This window comes from Symphodus melops, assembly GCF_947650265.1.
Source record: "Symphodus melops genome assembly, chromosome: 16".
Lineage (NCBI taxonomy): Eukaryota > Metazoa > Chordata > Actinopteri > Labriformes > Labridae > Symphodus > Symphodus melops.
The window spans coordinates 14,599,691-14,616,718 of record NC_136706.1 but is presented as its reverse complement, the minus strand read 5'-3'; the positions used below and the strand labels follow the sequence as shown (position 1 = coordinate 14,616,718).

The window sequence follows — 17,028 nt, the reverse complement described above, 5'->3', positions numbered from 1 at the left end:
GAGTGATCTCCCTTGCTGAAACTGAAACGTAGAGTTTCACTCAATTCAGGGTTAACTGACTCAGTGATTCCACTAATCCTGCTTACTAGAATGGGCTCTTGAGGATCAGCAATGAGTAAAGGCCCTGACACACCAGCAGATGGCAAATAAGTAGTGGCAACGAAGGCCGCCTGGGGTCGATGAGACTTGTCTTGGCCAAAAAGTTGCACTAGATCACACTGCAAAACTACAATCCTATTCATACACATTCTTATGTCGTCACGTTTAACTTTCGGTCGCTGAGAGTTGGCAGCCTGTTGCAGGAGCTCCGACTCTTTCTTTTCCTTATTTGTTATAAAACCGTTATCTTTTGTACATTGTTCCAATTTCACGCGTCCATGACGACTTATGGAGAGGGATTCACCGGGGGAAGAAAGTCGGCATTAAAGTCAAGGAGAGGATCAAGGGAGACAGGGAATTTAAACCTTTTCTGCCTTCGATCATTAAGGGGAATGTCAGGTCACTCACCAACAAAGCGGACAAACTCACAGCTTTAATAAACAGCCAGCGTGTCTACAGGGAGAGAAGCCTGCTTTGCTTCACGGAGACATGGCTACATGGGAATATACCGGACAGTCTCATCAACCTGGCCGGCTTCACACTGGTATGAGCGGACCGGGGCAGACAGAGTGGTAAGAAAAGAGGGGGAGGTCTTGCTGTCTTTGTCAACTCTAAATTGTGTAATCCCGGACATATAACTGCGAAAGAACGGGTGTGTACTCCCGACAATGACCTTGTAGAGCAGGGGTGGGGAACCTCCGGCCTCCGGGCCGTATGTGGCCCGCGAGACCATTTCAAACGGCCCCCAACGCAATAAAATTTTACACTCATAGTTTGAGTAGACATAAAAAATTTGGAAAAAATATTTTTCTGAGACAAAACAGACGGCTATTTATGTCCGAGCCAACGTCAGGGTCAGTGAATCCAGCACGTGATGCTGTGGCAGTGATTGACACGGAGAAAGGTGACAAGTGATGCATCATGGCGACTGTCAAGAGAAGGAAGGTGGATGTAGAAGGCTGCGTATTTCAGGAAAAATTGACAAATTATTTTTTCTTTGTCGAAGTGACAGGCAAGCCAGTGTGCCTAGTTTGTGGCGAGGCGCTGGCAGTAATGAAGAACGCAAATGTCGAGCGCCACTACAGCTCGAAACATGCTAAACTCCACGAGTTGAGAGGACAAATGCGTTTGGATAAGATTAATGCTCTTCGTCGGAGTTTGGATGCCCAACAAGCAGCTTTTACACGACCACAGACTGACAGAGAGAATATTACGCGTGCAAGTTTTGTGGTGAGTGAATTAATAGCCACGAAGCTGAAACCTCATGCCGAAGGAGAGTTTGTGAAGGAGTGCCTCGTGGCGGCCGCGGAGCTTCTTGCACCCGACAAAGTGAAATTATTTCAGAGCGTCAGTTTGTCTCGACGAACCGTTGCAGACAGGGTTACTGACATGGCAAAAGATATTGAAAAAACACTGAAGGACACTGCAAGAGACTATGAGTATTTTTCTCTGGCCTGTGATGAGACAACAGACATCACAAACACTGCGCAGTTTGCCATTTTTGTGCGTGGGATTACCGCCGAGTTTGAAACGAAGGAGTAGTTGCTGTCTTTGCAAGCCATGCATGGCACTACCAAAAGGTGAGGATTTGATCAATCAAGTTGTTGTGGCCATGAACAATTTTGAACTGCCATTTGAGAAGTTGAGCGGCATCGCCACTGACGGAGCACCCGCAATGGTTGGCGTGCAAAAAGGATTGACTGCATTAGTCAAAAAAGAATTGAGCCGTCTGAGTCTGGATCCAAGTGATTTAGTTGTATGCCACTGTATCATACATCAAGAGAGTCTGTGTGCAAATTCCCTGAAGCTTAAAAATGTGATGAACACAGTCGTGTCCACCATAAACTTTATTAAAAGCAGAGGGCTGAACAACCGCCAGTTCAAGGAGCTACTCAGCAATCTTGAGTCAGATTATGGTGATCTGGTTTATCACTGTGAAGTGCGATGGCTGAGCTGTGCAAATATGCTTGCACAGTTTTATACACTGCGGGAAGAAGTCAGACACTTCATGGAGATGAAGGAGAAACCAGTCATGGAGCTCAGTGATGGCAAGTTCCTCAGTGATCTGGCCTTCATGGTGGACATCACCAAGCACCTGTCAGAACTAAACATCAAGCTGCAAGGTCCCACCAGCTCATAGGCTCTCTGCTTTCACATGTGAAATCATTTGAAGTAAAGTTAAGGCTGTGGCAAGGACAACTGGAAAGGGGAAACACTGTGCACTTTCCTACCCTGCAAGAACAAAAGCCTGATGTTACCACTGAATATGCCGGTGAGTGTGCAAAACTTATTCAGGCATTTGATGAGAGGTTTCACGATGTGAAAAATGTACAAAATGAACTGGACATGTTTGCTACACCGTTTAATGTACAACCATCTGATGTGCCAGAAAACCTCCAAATGTAAATAATCGAGCTGCAAAACAACAATGAGCTCAAAGCTAAGTACAACAACCTCTCTCTGCTGGAGTTTTACAAACTGTACGTTCGTGCTGAGGAATTTCCCATCCTGAGGAGACATGCCCTGAAGTTTGCATCTCTGTTTGGTACAACGTACCACTGTGAACAGTTCTTTTCAAAACTGACTCTTGCAAAGACTCGCTTCCGCTCAAGACTGACTGACCCAAACTTGGAAAACCAGCTTCGAGTAGCATCATCATCACAGCCAGCTGACAGACGCCTCGCCAAAGAGAAACAGTTCCAGCCGTCGCACTAGGTGAGCCTGACATGCATAGAAATGCAGCAATCATGAGGCTTAGTAACACAGTGGTTATAGACTTTTTTTGTCCTTTTTTTTTTGCATCTTTAGGTATGTGTTCAAACTAGTATGGCCCTCTCAGGACTTTATAAAAATTGAAATGGCCCTTGAGTTGAAAAAGGTTCCCCACCCCTGTTGTAGAGGTAGGATTATCATTGTCTCATCTACCACGGGAGTTCTCACACGCTAACATTGTTGCTGTTTACGTCCCACCATCAGCTGTAGCCATGAGCGCGAGGGACATGCACACTGTGATCGCAGGGCTACAAACTCAGCATCCCAGCGCCCTCATACTGATCAGCGGGGACTTTAATCATGTCACTCTCTCGTCTGTCCTGACAAACTTTAAACAGTATGTAAACTGTGCCACAAGAGGGAATAAAACCATATACCTGCTGTATGTCAACGTGAAAGGAGCATACAGCTCTTCTTCTCTCCCACTCCTGGGGAAGTCAGACCGCAACCTCATCCACCTTGATAACACTTACAGGCCCCTGGTGAGACAACAGGTGGCCGGCAAAAGGACTGAGAAGGTTTGGTCTAAAGACACCGAGGAGGCCCTGCGGGAGTGCTTTAATGTCACAGACTGGGGACTGTTCCACAAGGAACATGGTGATGACGTTGAAGGCCTCACTCATTGCATTACAGATATTTTCCAGTTTTGTGAGGATACCATTGTCTCTACTAAAAAGGTTTGCCTCTTCTCCAACAATAAACCATGGATCAACAAAGACATCAAGAGCCTCCTTAACAGCAAGAAGAAGGCCTTCATGGCTAAAGATCGGGAGGTGCTCAAGGCTGTCCAAAAGATTCTAAAGAAGAAGCTGAAGGAGGCCAAGAACAGCTACGAGAAAATTGAGGCCAAGATGGGTAAGAACAATTCAAAGGAGGTCTGGAATGGCATGAAGCAGACGACTGGTTGCAGCAAGCCTGTGTCCAGAGCTGAAGGAGACTCAGTTTTTGCTGCTGAGTTGAGCTTATTTTCAAAAAAGGTTTGACAAAACCCCCACCCCGGTGAGCTCAGACAGAGGGTCTGGGGCCCCGATTACATGCAGACGCTGTGACAGAAACGCATCGAAACGACTCAACTCCGGATTCGAAGTACAGACCGTCTACACGGCAGGTATTGCCTGAATGAAAACAATGTAGTTCTCACACCTGGCCAGTAGTGGGCAGTGGAACTTTACAGCGCGCGACACACCTGTACAACCACTTCCTCCACAACATCCTCTTTAGCGTCTAGTTCACCCAAGTCTTACCAAAATGCTGCGTATGGTCGCCCTGTGCTTGGGTACAGGTTGTACAAAAGTGTTCGATGCGCAGCGACGTGCACAATGTATCATATCAAAGTTCTGTTTATACAACGCAAATAGCTGCTGAAGCACATAGCACAAGCGAATCCGCCGCCATTGTTGTTTATGTTTTTTTCTCGACTACTACTCAGATCTTTCAGTGTCTGCAACAGACTCTTCAAGACCTTCTACCAGTCTCTGGTGGCCAGCACACTTTCTTTGCTGTGGTGTGCTGGTGAGGTGGCATCTAGACTGGTGAGTCAAACAGGCTTAACAAAGTAGTTAAAGAGCGTAGTTAAGAGTAGTTAAACTTAACTTATAACAATCCCCTTAATATTTTTAAGGTCACCGTTACATAATTAAATCAAAACCTACTGTAACTCAAAAGTGTCACTGGGTTAGGACCTTACTTTCCCCAAAGTAAATCAAAAGAGCACTGGAGGAAATTAAATACAGACTTTACTCCGTTTTTAACAACAAACAAACCAAACGTCGTTGCCACAGAAAAACAAATAATGTCCTCCTTTAACAGTCAAGGAAAAAATTTTCAAGTCCACTGAAAGGGATCCGGAAGGGGAAAAAAGTATATTCCACAAAAAAAGGAAACAAAAAAAAAGGCCATTCGTTTGGCGGCCTACTTCCTTTTTGAGATTGTCCAGGGTGAATCAGGTCTCTTTTTGCGACGTCCGGTCCTCCCAACTCCAACAAAAAACCCTGTCCAGGAGGAAACACCGCGACTTCCAAAAACACTTTTTCCCTCATCTTCCTCCAGTAAAAAAAACCATCTCTCTTTAGCCACCCCGTCCCACTGCTCCCTCCTCACCAAAACAAACAAAATCCTCTACAAACATTTCCCCCTCTCCCTTTGTTCACCTCTGCTCCGCCCCCTTCACACACCTGTGTATCCTTAGCTAATGAGGTCCTCACTCCAGGCACACAGGCAGGGAGATCACACACACACACACACACCCACAGGGACCTCCCTCACAGTAGTGGCCATGTCACAAACTAATCATAGGAAAATACGTTAACAACTGTTTTTAAAGAAATTCAGAAATGAATAACCCACAGGGTCTCGTGGAGACGTTTTAGTACGTTTTCGCACGGCTTTGCTCTTTACTTCCGCATTCGGCTGTGACGTAACATAAGGAGTCCCGCTGAATCTGTTTAACGTTGAAAATCATGGATCCGAGTGTCACTCCAGTCAATAAAGAGGAAGAAAATATGTATTCCTTTACATATAATGGTCCGCTGGTTTATTATGAACCTGTTAGAGAGCAGAAACAGGCAGGATTAGAGGAATAACGGCCTCAGGAGAGAAGTGAAGTCGTGGTGTGAGGAGAGACCCGGAGCAGATATGTGGGCTAGTGCTGTGTTCACATCAGCATATGTAAAGTTTGTAATCATATTCAATCAATTAAAAAACAATTTGTAGAAGGTGCAAGTGCCGACCATTCACCTTTACATTGTATGGGAGTTACAAATCTGTACAACGTATTACGGTGCTGCGCTGTGCGTGAGAGAGAGAGAGAGTGAGAGAGAGTGACATAGAACCCGATTACACAGCCTGTGCAAATGCAGCACTATATCTTTATTTTTTATTCCTGATGCAACCCAGTGCTCACGTTGTTATAGAAAATACAGTGTATGGTGCAGGATGCTCCTGACGTACGTAATCCACACAAACATGCACAACAGCGCACACACTCCACAGTTTAATGTGTGCTTTTGCACATATATTAGGCTACTACAAAAAGTTTAACATTTTAATGGGATAGAGGACCGACGGACGTAAAGCTTGTGTTTCGGTTTGTTTCCAAACTGCGTGTTCCATCTTTCCCCACTGCGCACACAAGATGCTCTCTTGCAACAGAGTTGGATTTATAATAAACCATATGACTACATATATTAACATAGACTGTCCGGTGTCTATTACACGCAAACTACAGAATATAACAGAGGATTCCAGCAGATCAAATCATTAAACGCTTGTCTGCGTATATAATATTTGATGTTAAACACCCAGAGATTTAAATCATTAATAAGGAAACGCTTTTGCACCTGATGCCGAAATATTCAACGTTTCTGTTCGATCGTTTCTGAGGTTGTGGGAATAATGAATACTCAAGCCACTTACACTATGCGCCCGAATGTGCGCCGCGCAAATTACAAACTATTGCAGTGAAGAGTCTGTGCTGCAGGGAGGCATCCTGTCTGTTCTCACTCACTACTACGTATCATTACACCTCTTTAATCATGTGATGTTTTAGCGTGTTTTTTGTGCTTCAATTCTTTTGTGCTGCCTTCAAAATGTTTGTTTGTAAAGTGTTTTATGCTCTCGGTGCAAGACAAGTTCCCCCAGGGGCAATAAAGGCTTCATTCATTCATTCATTCATTCATTCACATACGCATAAAGCCGATCAAAGCAGAGTGACAGAACGCGACTCCCTTATGTTACGTCATATGACGCGTTGATGAAAAAAAGCGAGTTCTTAACAGCTACGCCAAAAACAGCCACCTTCTCCTCTAAATTAGAGCACTTTTGTGTTGAAGAACATACAGAAAATTGATGTACTTATTCTACAGCCCTTATCAGACAACATGAAGTGTTATTGTTACACTTTTTTTAAACCTGCAATATACTCTTTAAGAAGGCTTGGCCTGGAACTAGACACTCAGGAGTTATCCAGGATGAAGATGATTTAGTCCTTCATCCTCATCTCAGCCACCGTCTCCACTCACCCTCTTCTCAAATAGCTGTGGCAGATGAGCAGCTCCTTCAGCCAACACCTGCCCCTTGGGGGGCAAGGAGCAAAACAGAAAGCTTCAGGCACTCCTTTGTCACAGCCATCAGACTGTACAACAGCAAGAGCTAGTCTGTTTTTCAACTTTTTTCATCATGAACATCAACCCCATCATGCCAGACCACATTATTCACTAATACTATCTACGATTGACATATACATATATCCTGTTATCATCTTATCACTACTACTACTATACTTAAATTTATATCCATACTCTATACATCGCATCGTAGTATAAAATATTACACCGTTATCATGCTATTGTTATTATATCATATCTCTACTTATTTATATTATATTCTTATACTTATATCTATATTCTATTCACTGCACTGTTGTACATAATATTGATATACTGGTATCATTTATTGCTATTATATCATTTCCATTTTTATTTTTATTCATATTATATTTTTACATTTATATACATTGCATTGTGGAATATAATGACATACTACTGGCATACTATTGTTATTATATATAATTATTATACTTATATTCTATACATTGCACTCATGTATAACAAAATATTGCATCTATTGCACTGTATTATATTATACTTTATAACTGTCAACCTGCTGCTTACATAACTCACTGCTTCTGAACACAGGTCACTTTAATCCACCACTTACTGCACATCATTTCTTCATTGTTCTGCTGAGCTCACCCCATTATGTATAGTCTTTTTTAGACTTTTTTTGATTCTATACTGCTGCTACTGCAACGCCCGAATTTCCCCATTGGGGTTCAATAAAGTTATATCTTATCTTATCTTCAGAGTTAATTGTCTTTCCCAAGGGCACATTGGACATGTTGCAGGGAGTGGGGATCAAACTCATTGGCTTTCATTTGAAAGATGACTCCACCAACTGAGCCACAGCCTCTCCACAAAATAAAGAAAATGTACCCCCGTACACTGGTGCCCCTGAGGACAAAGTAATCTGACCAATATCCTTTTTTGTAACAGACAAACAACTTGTTCATTTCTGCTGAAACAGAACATTTTGAATGTGGTGTGTACGCATATCCTTCCGGTGCTCTCGAAACCAGCTTCAATCACACCCTTGACGTACTGCAGGATTTGGCACTTCTGGATTTGGCACTTCTGGATTGCCATAATTTTTTCTCACCGAAAGCTGCTGCTTGGTCTGTATTGAAACAATTTACAGCCTTTTGAGTTAAGGGGCATTATAGCACTGTGCAGTGACAAAGACCCTAACAATTAAGTGTTGTTAGAAAAGATGTAACAATTACACTTAACTCCCTTTACGATAAACAATACGATTCTTTCATGGTTAATTTTACAAAACGAGACAGAAAAATTATGACTCGAAAAGATTCTTTTAATTTTTCACGAAAACACCAATGCACCTTTTAATCTCTTTGAATCTTGCTACTTTGACTCAGTAATGTTTAAAAAGCATTAACCCTGCATTTTTTAGTTGGAGGACAGATGTCAGAAAGCTTCAAAAGACACCATTAACCCTCACTCAGAAAACAGACTGTTGATTAAACCCTTTTGCTTACTTTCAATCCAGATCAAATAAACTAACAATTTTAAAACCTCTCTCTTCTTGGGTGAAAAACTAACAGGAACAAAGACCAGCTGTAACCACGAACTGACCTGACAATTTGAACTTCAAAGCAATAAATTCTCCTAAAAGTTAAACCATGTGTAAGTTCTCATATCTACAAAGTGACCTGAGTCTGTGAACTGTGACCAGTCATCTTGTTTGTGGAAGTCAATTGTACCTCTGGAAGGCATCAGGAAGACAATCATTTATATCACTTTTCCCAGACTCTGGTTTCAATCACCAATCTTAAATCTTCATCAAAGGAACATTTATAAATCTTTGTTTGAGAGGTAATTAAGGCACAGCTAATTCTTAAAATGTTTGACTGGAAACAGGATGGTGTATCTGTCAGGATACAGAGGAAATAATGAGGAGACATTCTTTGGCAGGAATATTAGAGAGCAAAAAAGAAAATGAATTCCCTACACAGATAACCATTTCAGAGCTCTATTTTGTCCTCTGATGGGCCTCTCAGAACAAGTGACAGGAGTCTGGAGAAGGAAGGGAGGTCTATGTGACCCTCTGTTAGGTTCAATGAGAGCTTCCAGGATCTTACCTCTGGTCAGGTCATTTGCAGGATTACTCATGGAGTCCACATAGTGCCAGGTGTAATTCTCAGTCAGTTCCTGTATTTCAGCTACTCTAGCCCCAACAAACACTTGTTAGCGACAGGACTGGGATAGGAGCCAGGTTAGGACAGTAGTGGAATCTGACCACAACACTATGTGAGAAACTGTCCAGTGAGTTCTTTTTCCAGTACACGGTCCTGCTGTGCTGCAACAAGAGCTGCAAAGAGTTCCAGCTGTGGGACAGACTGAAGACGTTTTTGGGACACATGAGAACAAGCTAGGAGGAGGGACAGGTATATCTGGCCCTTAAAACTGCATGTAAAGATGTGCACCTTATGAGTAGCATCCTTAAAGTCTTTATCCACAAGAAAAGGTGAGGAGAGGTAGGGACTCTAACTCAGACTTCCAGCTTGACCAGGCAAGTAGAAGCTTAGAGGGTAAGTTTGAGTCATCCCAGCCTCGCAGTTTGTCCCACAATTTCGAAATGATGAGCTTGGCTCGGGTGGTAAAATGGTAACAGGTAACCAAAAATGTCTTGTTGATAAGCTAAGACTTTGTAAATGTTCATTAGCGTTAGTGCTTCCTAAGCCACAGGTTTTGTTTGTAGCCCAGGGAGTTAGTTTCCCAGTTCAAGCCCAAGTTTTGGCTCAAGAGGTTTGGACTTATCTTGGGCAAGCCATAGCTCCAAGCTTGCAGATCTTGCATCTTGAGGCAAGTGGCTGGGAAAATTATTGTTGTCACAAGCCCACTGTTGAAGTTAAAACCTGGCTGAAGACAAAAGATCCCTGAGGTGATCCACCAGCTGTATTACTTCATGTGGTGTGCACGCTCTGAAGGCAGTTGTCAACATAGAAACAATAGAAAATCTGAGGTTGCAGTCGGCTGGCTATAGTCAATAACATGGCGCTGTAGTATATGGCAGATGTAGCACATCACGCGACACCTTTGTGTGCTGCACAGCAGGTGCATGACTGACTCTTTAGAGGCATTTAAATGTGGCACGTTAGCATGGCGCAGCAACGGAGTAGTGTACCTCTGTAGAATTCCATCTACCTCGGTGCGGATGGTTTTGTCTTTGAGAAATCCTACAGCTTGTTGATCCTGCTTAGATTGGGTCACCTCTTTCTCGTGCAAGTAAGGTACAGTGTCTGCTTTCCACATCCTTTAAACATGCTTGTACAGCTCATCCGTTACTGGTGGAGATAAGATTAATTGACACTGTCTTGCGTTTACAGGCCGCACCATCACCTGTACTGAACCTTGTAGGGTCCACCCAAGCCTCGTGAGAACTGCTGCTGGGCCACCCAGTGGGCCAAGTCTAACTGGTTCTACTGGTAAAAAAGATGGGGCTGAGCCGAGCTGATCAGAAGTGCTGGTTTGGCTCCTCTCAAAGTAGGTATGTGGATACCCCACAGGTGTAAAATATTCAGTATGCTGAGCTATGCTGAGTTGACTGGCAGCGAAAGCACAACTGACCCTGTAGCGGATCTGTGGATTGGCAGCTGTGGAAACTAGGAAAGACACCATGTGTCCATGAAGCACCTGAACATCCAGACGAACCATAGCATTGTACTCTCAGTCCCATCATCAAGGACAGCAAAGGTGTCTAAGGTCTGCTCCCCACAATTTCCAATGCATGGTTGGTCAAGGTAGAGGATATCAGAAGCGGAGGTGGTTAAACAGCTCTATCAAGCTGATGGGGTTGACTGAATTTGTCATGAAGGGCAGTCATAGTGTCAGTATAAGGGGTGGGTGAGTTCAAATAGGCATCTGCTATAAACTTAGCTACCACCAACTTTATATAATCCACAAGTACTGAATACCTGATGGTATTGTTAGAGGGAAGTAGGTTGTCCAACGCAATGCAAAGCCTTGCAAACTCACTTGGATCAGGGTGAATAAACTTTGGGATTGTAGGTTTCAGCCCTCTATATACCTGTTCAGGCTCAAGACACTGTGTATGGTGGTGAGGTGGCAGCAACCCTGGCATTGCATATGATGTTGCTTCCCATCAAAGTGATCAGAGTGAGCCTTGAATGTCAGGAAGGGGGTCATCTGGACTGGAGCCTCCCTGAGAAGAAAAACTGTCTCTGGGGTAAGGATCTGATAGGCCCGATTGTGACAGATCTCCTAGATCAGTGGTTCTCAAACTTTTTACAGTGAGTACCACCTGAGAAAATATCGAGCTCTCCAAGTACCACCATTATGACCAACTTGAACATACAGTAGTGAAGGTTCATGGTATTAGTTATGGACAGTTTACAAAAGAGGCATGCTTACTCTGAATATGAGGATTATTTATTGGTAACTGTTGCCAGCTACAGCCACACTGTACACGTACACAACAGTGCATCATAACAGGCACTTAAACTCATCCTAACAAGGTGTGGCGCCTCTTTATCTCTCATACACACAGCAAGTGAGAACATAAAGAATAACAGCTGTATTTCACACACACACACACACACACACACACACACACACACACACACACACACACACACACACACACACACACACACACACACACACACACACACACACACACACACACACACACACACACACACACACACACACACACACACACACACACGGCTGGTAGAACCACAAGTGTTCTGTTTCTTTTTTAAAAATCTTCTAATCTAGGTCACAGATAATCCAAATTCCAAAGTGTTTTTTTTAGTAACAAAGATATAAAACATAAAACATATGTGAATGAACATTCATATTAGAAAAGTCAGTGCATTATGTCGGTATGAACAACACATGAAGACAAAAAACCAAAAACACACACCTGTCTGAACATTATCAGGCTCAATACAGTCTTTCAGTCTCGCTTTGACCAATGTGTCCTTACTGTTAACACTCTGCTACTTAGAAATATAACCTGTAGCAACATTACAGGAAAAAGGGGATCAATGAACCACTCACAATCATTAAGAACTATAATAATATTAATTATTAGTTATCAACTTACATACTCCTAATGAGAGGGGTGCGCCTGTCTCTGTGCACACAGTCCTGTGATGTCTGGCTCAATCGTGGTCAGCTTCAGTCTCAGGTCTGGCTCAGCATCCATCCTACTTCTGTTTTTTGTCTTAATGACGGCCAGTGAAGAGAAGCCTTTCTCGCACAGATAGGTTGTCGCGAAAGGAAGGAGAAAGCGCACGGCCTTATCCGAAAGCGCAGAGTATTCCCTGCATTGCTGTATCCAAAAGTCCAACAGCGACTGTTTTTTGAAACCAGTCTTCAAAGTTTCATCACAAGACAGTTCTATTAGACTCTCCTGCTCGCAAACAGTAAAATCCTTGGGGATTTCAGAGGTTTCAATACTGAATGGGTTTCTCATCCAGCTGGTCAATTCGGGCGTCACTGGGAAATATTCCCTGAACTGTTGTCTCAGGGAGGCGAGGTGCGCAGCGATGTTGTCCCTGACCCCGTCATCAAGTTGCAGCTCGTTGTCAGACAGAAAACTCTCCAAAGCGGGGAAAGCTGAAATATCACCTGCCATGGCTTTGGTTTCGAACAGCTCCATCTTTTTCAGCATTGCGTTGACTTTGTCCTGCACATCAAAAATGCTGACAGAGAGTCCCTGTAGTCCCAAATTCAGTTCGTTCAAACGGGAGAAAATATCTGACAAGTATGCCAGCTGACTGAGCCATACAGTATCCTCAAAAACATCTGCTATGGGGAAGTTTTTGTCCTGTAAGAACACCTGGACCTCTCTGTGCAACTCGAAAAGCCTTGAAAGCACCTTACCTCTTGACAACCATCTGACTTCTGTATGAAGCAGGAGCTGGACATGCTCGCTGCCCATTTCATCACAGAGTACGTGAAACAGACGAGCATGCATCGGTCGGGCCTTAACAAAGTTAACTGTTTTTACAGCTGAGTCAAGCACTGACTTAAGCTCATCGGGCATCTTCTTCACTGCAAGTGCCTCCCGATGGATGCTGCAGTGTGATCGCATCTCAGGTGCCACCTCCCGAATCCGGGCTGCTACTCCGCTGTGGCGGCCTGTCATCGCCCTGGCGCCATCGGTGCAGACTCCGACACACTTTTCCCAATCGATTCCGTTCTCTTGCATGAAGGTGTTCAGTAGCTGGAATATGTGCTCGGCTGTAGTTCTGGTCTCCAGTGGTCGGCAGAACAGAAAATCCTCCTGAGCGGCACCATCGCACTCATATCTGACGTACAAAAGCAAATTAGCCAAATCTGCAACATTGGTCGTCTCATCCAGTTGGAGGGAATAATACCGACTTCTTTTGATGCGCTCAGTCAGTGTCTTTTTAACGTTATCTGCCATGATCCGTATTCTCCGTGACACTGTGTCGTTTGAAAGTGGCACCAAGTTTAATTGTTGAGCAGCTTTCTCCCCGCACATGATGTGCGTCATTTCTTTGGCTAATGGTAGACACAGTTCCTCGCCAATCGTGTGTGGCTTTCCGGCTTTCGCTATACGGAGGCTGGCACGGTATGAAGCCGCCTGTGCTTTGGCCGTGGATGTAACACAGGACTGCATTGTGGACTTGGACTGCTTCAGCTCGTCCCGCTTTCTTAGAAAAAAGTCCAAAGGTTTATCTTTCATCGCTGTGTGTTTGGTTAAAAGGTGCCGTTTGAGGTGCGATGGTTTCATTGATTCATTGCTGAGGACTTCACCACATACCACACACTGGGGCCTCGGCTCTTCTTCGGTCCCACGCCAACTAAATCCAAGTTTGAGGTAACTGGAGTCATATTTCCTGACCGCTTTGCGCCACTTGGTGCTGGTGGGTGCTGTGGACGCTTCACCGGCACCTCTCGAGTAGCCGCTAGCACTTATGCTAGTTCCACTGTTGTCATCTTCTTCGTTTTCAAGGCGGCTGCCTGAAAGATTCTCCTCCTGAATTGCAGTCCTCTTAGTAATAGTTCCAGTTTGAAGCCACGATTGCAGTGTTCTTGAACCACTCATATTTCCTCTCTACATTTTACCTGTTTATCTTTTCACACAGTTCAACTCATGACTCATCATGTCTCAAGTAGCCTATGCACGGCGTAAGTGCATGAACCGGGTGATGTAGCAGGCGGATATTGAGACAAAAATGATGGAAAGACATGCTTATTTTAAATATGAATTTAATATGTTTTATGTATTTTATTTTTAGGTCTTCTACTATTTTGCTAATATATATTTTCAAATTAATTTTATTTTCAAAAAATATTTATGACCTTCCTCCACGTACCACTAGAGGGGAGCTCGCGTACCACTACCACAGTTTGAGAATCAAGGTCCTAGATGATATCCTGCATAGTCCACTTCATAGTCCTGGAATCTGGCAGGTCGACTTGTTTGCCGTTTTGTTCTAACACCAGGCATTGTCTCCTCCTCAGAATCCATCCTGAATACTGTCAATCTGGCTCAAAGGACCAATGTTTGAGACTTAATAAGGCACAGCTAATTCTTAAATAAATTACTTGAAACCGGATGGTGTATCTTCCAGGACACAGAGGACATGATAAGGAGACGTAATTGGTCTTCAACAACCCTGTTGACTAGCAGTAGGGATGTAACAATTCACTCAACTCATGAATCTTTCAAAATTTATTTTTCAAAACGAGACTGAAGAAAAATGATTCCTTTAATTGTTTCATGAAAACACTTATGCACTTATGCACCTCTTCATCTCTTTGGCTCTTACCAAAGACTTGGGCGAGTTAGGCTACAAACCTGCTTGTTTGTATGGTTTGGACTTCACAGCTGCCATGATAACGTCTGTTTTACAACCCACCACCTCTGCTCTACAGCTGCTGACACTTACCATTTAACTGACAGACTTTTTGCGACTTTTTGACCGGACAAGGTGGCGGGAAGATGAGAAAATTCACTAGCTAAACATGACAAAAACAAATAGTGTTTATGTGTCACATACACATCTGTTACAGTACATTTAATTGAGAAGGCCTTATGTTCTGTTGAATCAATCACAGATTTAATTCACAGATCCAATTATTTCATCAGATCAGGAAATCTAGAAATTACAAAAAAAAAAAAATATATATATTTTTCATATGGCTAGTTCGGTATCTGCATTGTATTTCCTTGCTTTATTAAACCTTCTATTTTTTTCAATTTGAACCCGAGTCTCTTCTCTCCCTTCTCTAAGAAAACCAACACGCACAAGGTAACACAAGGAAAATACATCATCTAGATATAGGGGTAAAAACAGGTACAGACTTACATTATATTTTATGTCTTTATAGTACACAAACAATAATATAAAGCTGAGAAATACTGATTACTATAATCCCCCCCCCTCCATAATGTAAAACACATATTGGTTATCTTAACTGTTGTACATGTTTGATGGACAGACTCCATTATTCTTCAGAAGTACAAAGTGAGGCTTTAGTTTGTCAGTGATCCAAATGTTAGCAACGTGTATTTAGTTTTTAATAAACCATACTGTCAAACTTTTTTTTATGGATTGATGTGTGCATTTAGTACCTGACAGTGAGGATGTGGATTTGAACAACCCATCATGGCTCCTTTATTCTCAAAGATCTAGAAAGCAGAAGTAAAACAAAAAGAGAATCCAGTGTTTAGCTAACCATACTTAGGTAGAGCAACATTATATTTGTTAGTAACAAAACACATTCACACAAACCAAAATATCTAAAGCTCCCCCTACTCATGGGCTGCAGTATCAAATAATTTCCCCTTAAACATTAGTTTCATAACGCTGATATGTAATTAAGTATTTTTTTTGTGGTATGTTTCTTTTAAATATTTATTTGGTTTTATTAAAAGTATACTATGCCAGTACCTCTGTTTATAAATGCAACTCCTCTGCACTGTGTAAACCAGATGAGCAGAGGGGAGGGAAATCAGGAAGGCATACTAACACAAGCGTGTACCTTAGAGTGTGTGCTTCAAGGTTAGTTTTTTTTCCCCAGACACACAATGTATCAGACCCTACATGGAGAACATGAACAGAGTAACAAGCCTTGTTCACACATGCACACAACTAAAAACTCCTGAAGATTTTGGGTTGAGCTGCAGATGTGAACCCAAACAACTTAATTGTTCCCTCAGATTTAATCTAGAGTTTTCTACTGCAAGCTCCCTCGTATTTTTCAACTGAAAGTCTTCGTGAGCTGATGTGAGAACTCATCACAATATAATGGGGCAGCAGTAGCTCAGGCAGCAGTAGCTCAGCCAATCCGGAAATTGGCTTGGTAGCTGGAGAGGTGCCAGTCCACCTCCTGAGCACCGCCGAGGTGTGCAAAAATAGTGTGCACAACGCTACAATTTTTGATTCTGTTTAAGAAAATCCACTCATTTGTATGATCTGACACCTTATTATTGGCTTATCTTTATAGCAGAGGCAAGGAGAGTTTGTCTATGGATGATCTACATTGACTTTAATAGAGAGAGTGGCACTCTCTAAGCAGAAGCAGTGTCAGTCATTTTGTATTGGCTCGATGAAGAAAAGACTGTAGCCAAAAAAATTCTCTGACTTTTACCCGTGTGTGAGTCCCTGTCCATTTCACATAGCCCTGTGTCCTGCTGCTGGACAATGTAGGAAGACTTGCTTGCTTGGGACCAGGCCATTGGTCGTACATTGACAGCAAGCAACTAAGGTCACCACCCCCTCCCACTCACTTAGGGTGAGTTGTCCTGATTAATAATAATTTATACTTTATTAATCCAACGAGGGGAAATTAAGTTTACAATCTGTTTAATGGAAATGCACACACACATAGGCCGAAATACACACTCATGAACAAACAGGATCCTAGTGACATGCAAAAATGGAGAGGTATCAAAGTGAGGGGGCTGCCCACAGCGAGTGCTGAGCAGAGCAGTTTTTGGGGTTCGGGGCCTTGCTCAAGCTCATGGAAAAAATATATCGCAATTTTTTTGTCAGTATTTCAATCAATATTTTAT

At 42.9% G+C, this 17,028-nt stretch overlaps 1 protein-coding gene across 2 annotated transcripts in view; it reads right to left on the bottom strand.

The window, feature by feature from the left end:
* galt (galactose-1-phosphate uridylyltransferase) overlaps positions 1-17,028 on the bottom strand; it is a 63,423-nt gene that overhangs the window by 27,979 nt on the left and 18,416 nt on the right. For both annotated transcript variants that reach the window (XM_079365181.1, XM_079365182.1), the window contains exon 6: positions 15,586-15,642. In XM_079365181.1, coding sequence (XP_079221307.1) covers positions 15,586-15,642 — 57 coding nt within the window. The remainder of the gene's footprint in view (positions 1-15,585; positions 15,643-17,028) is intronic.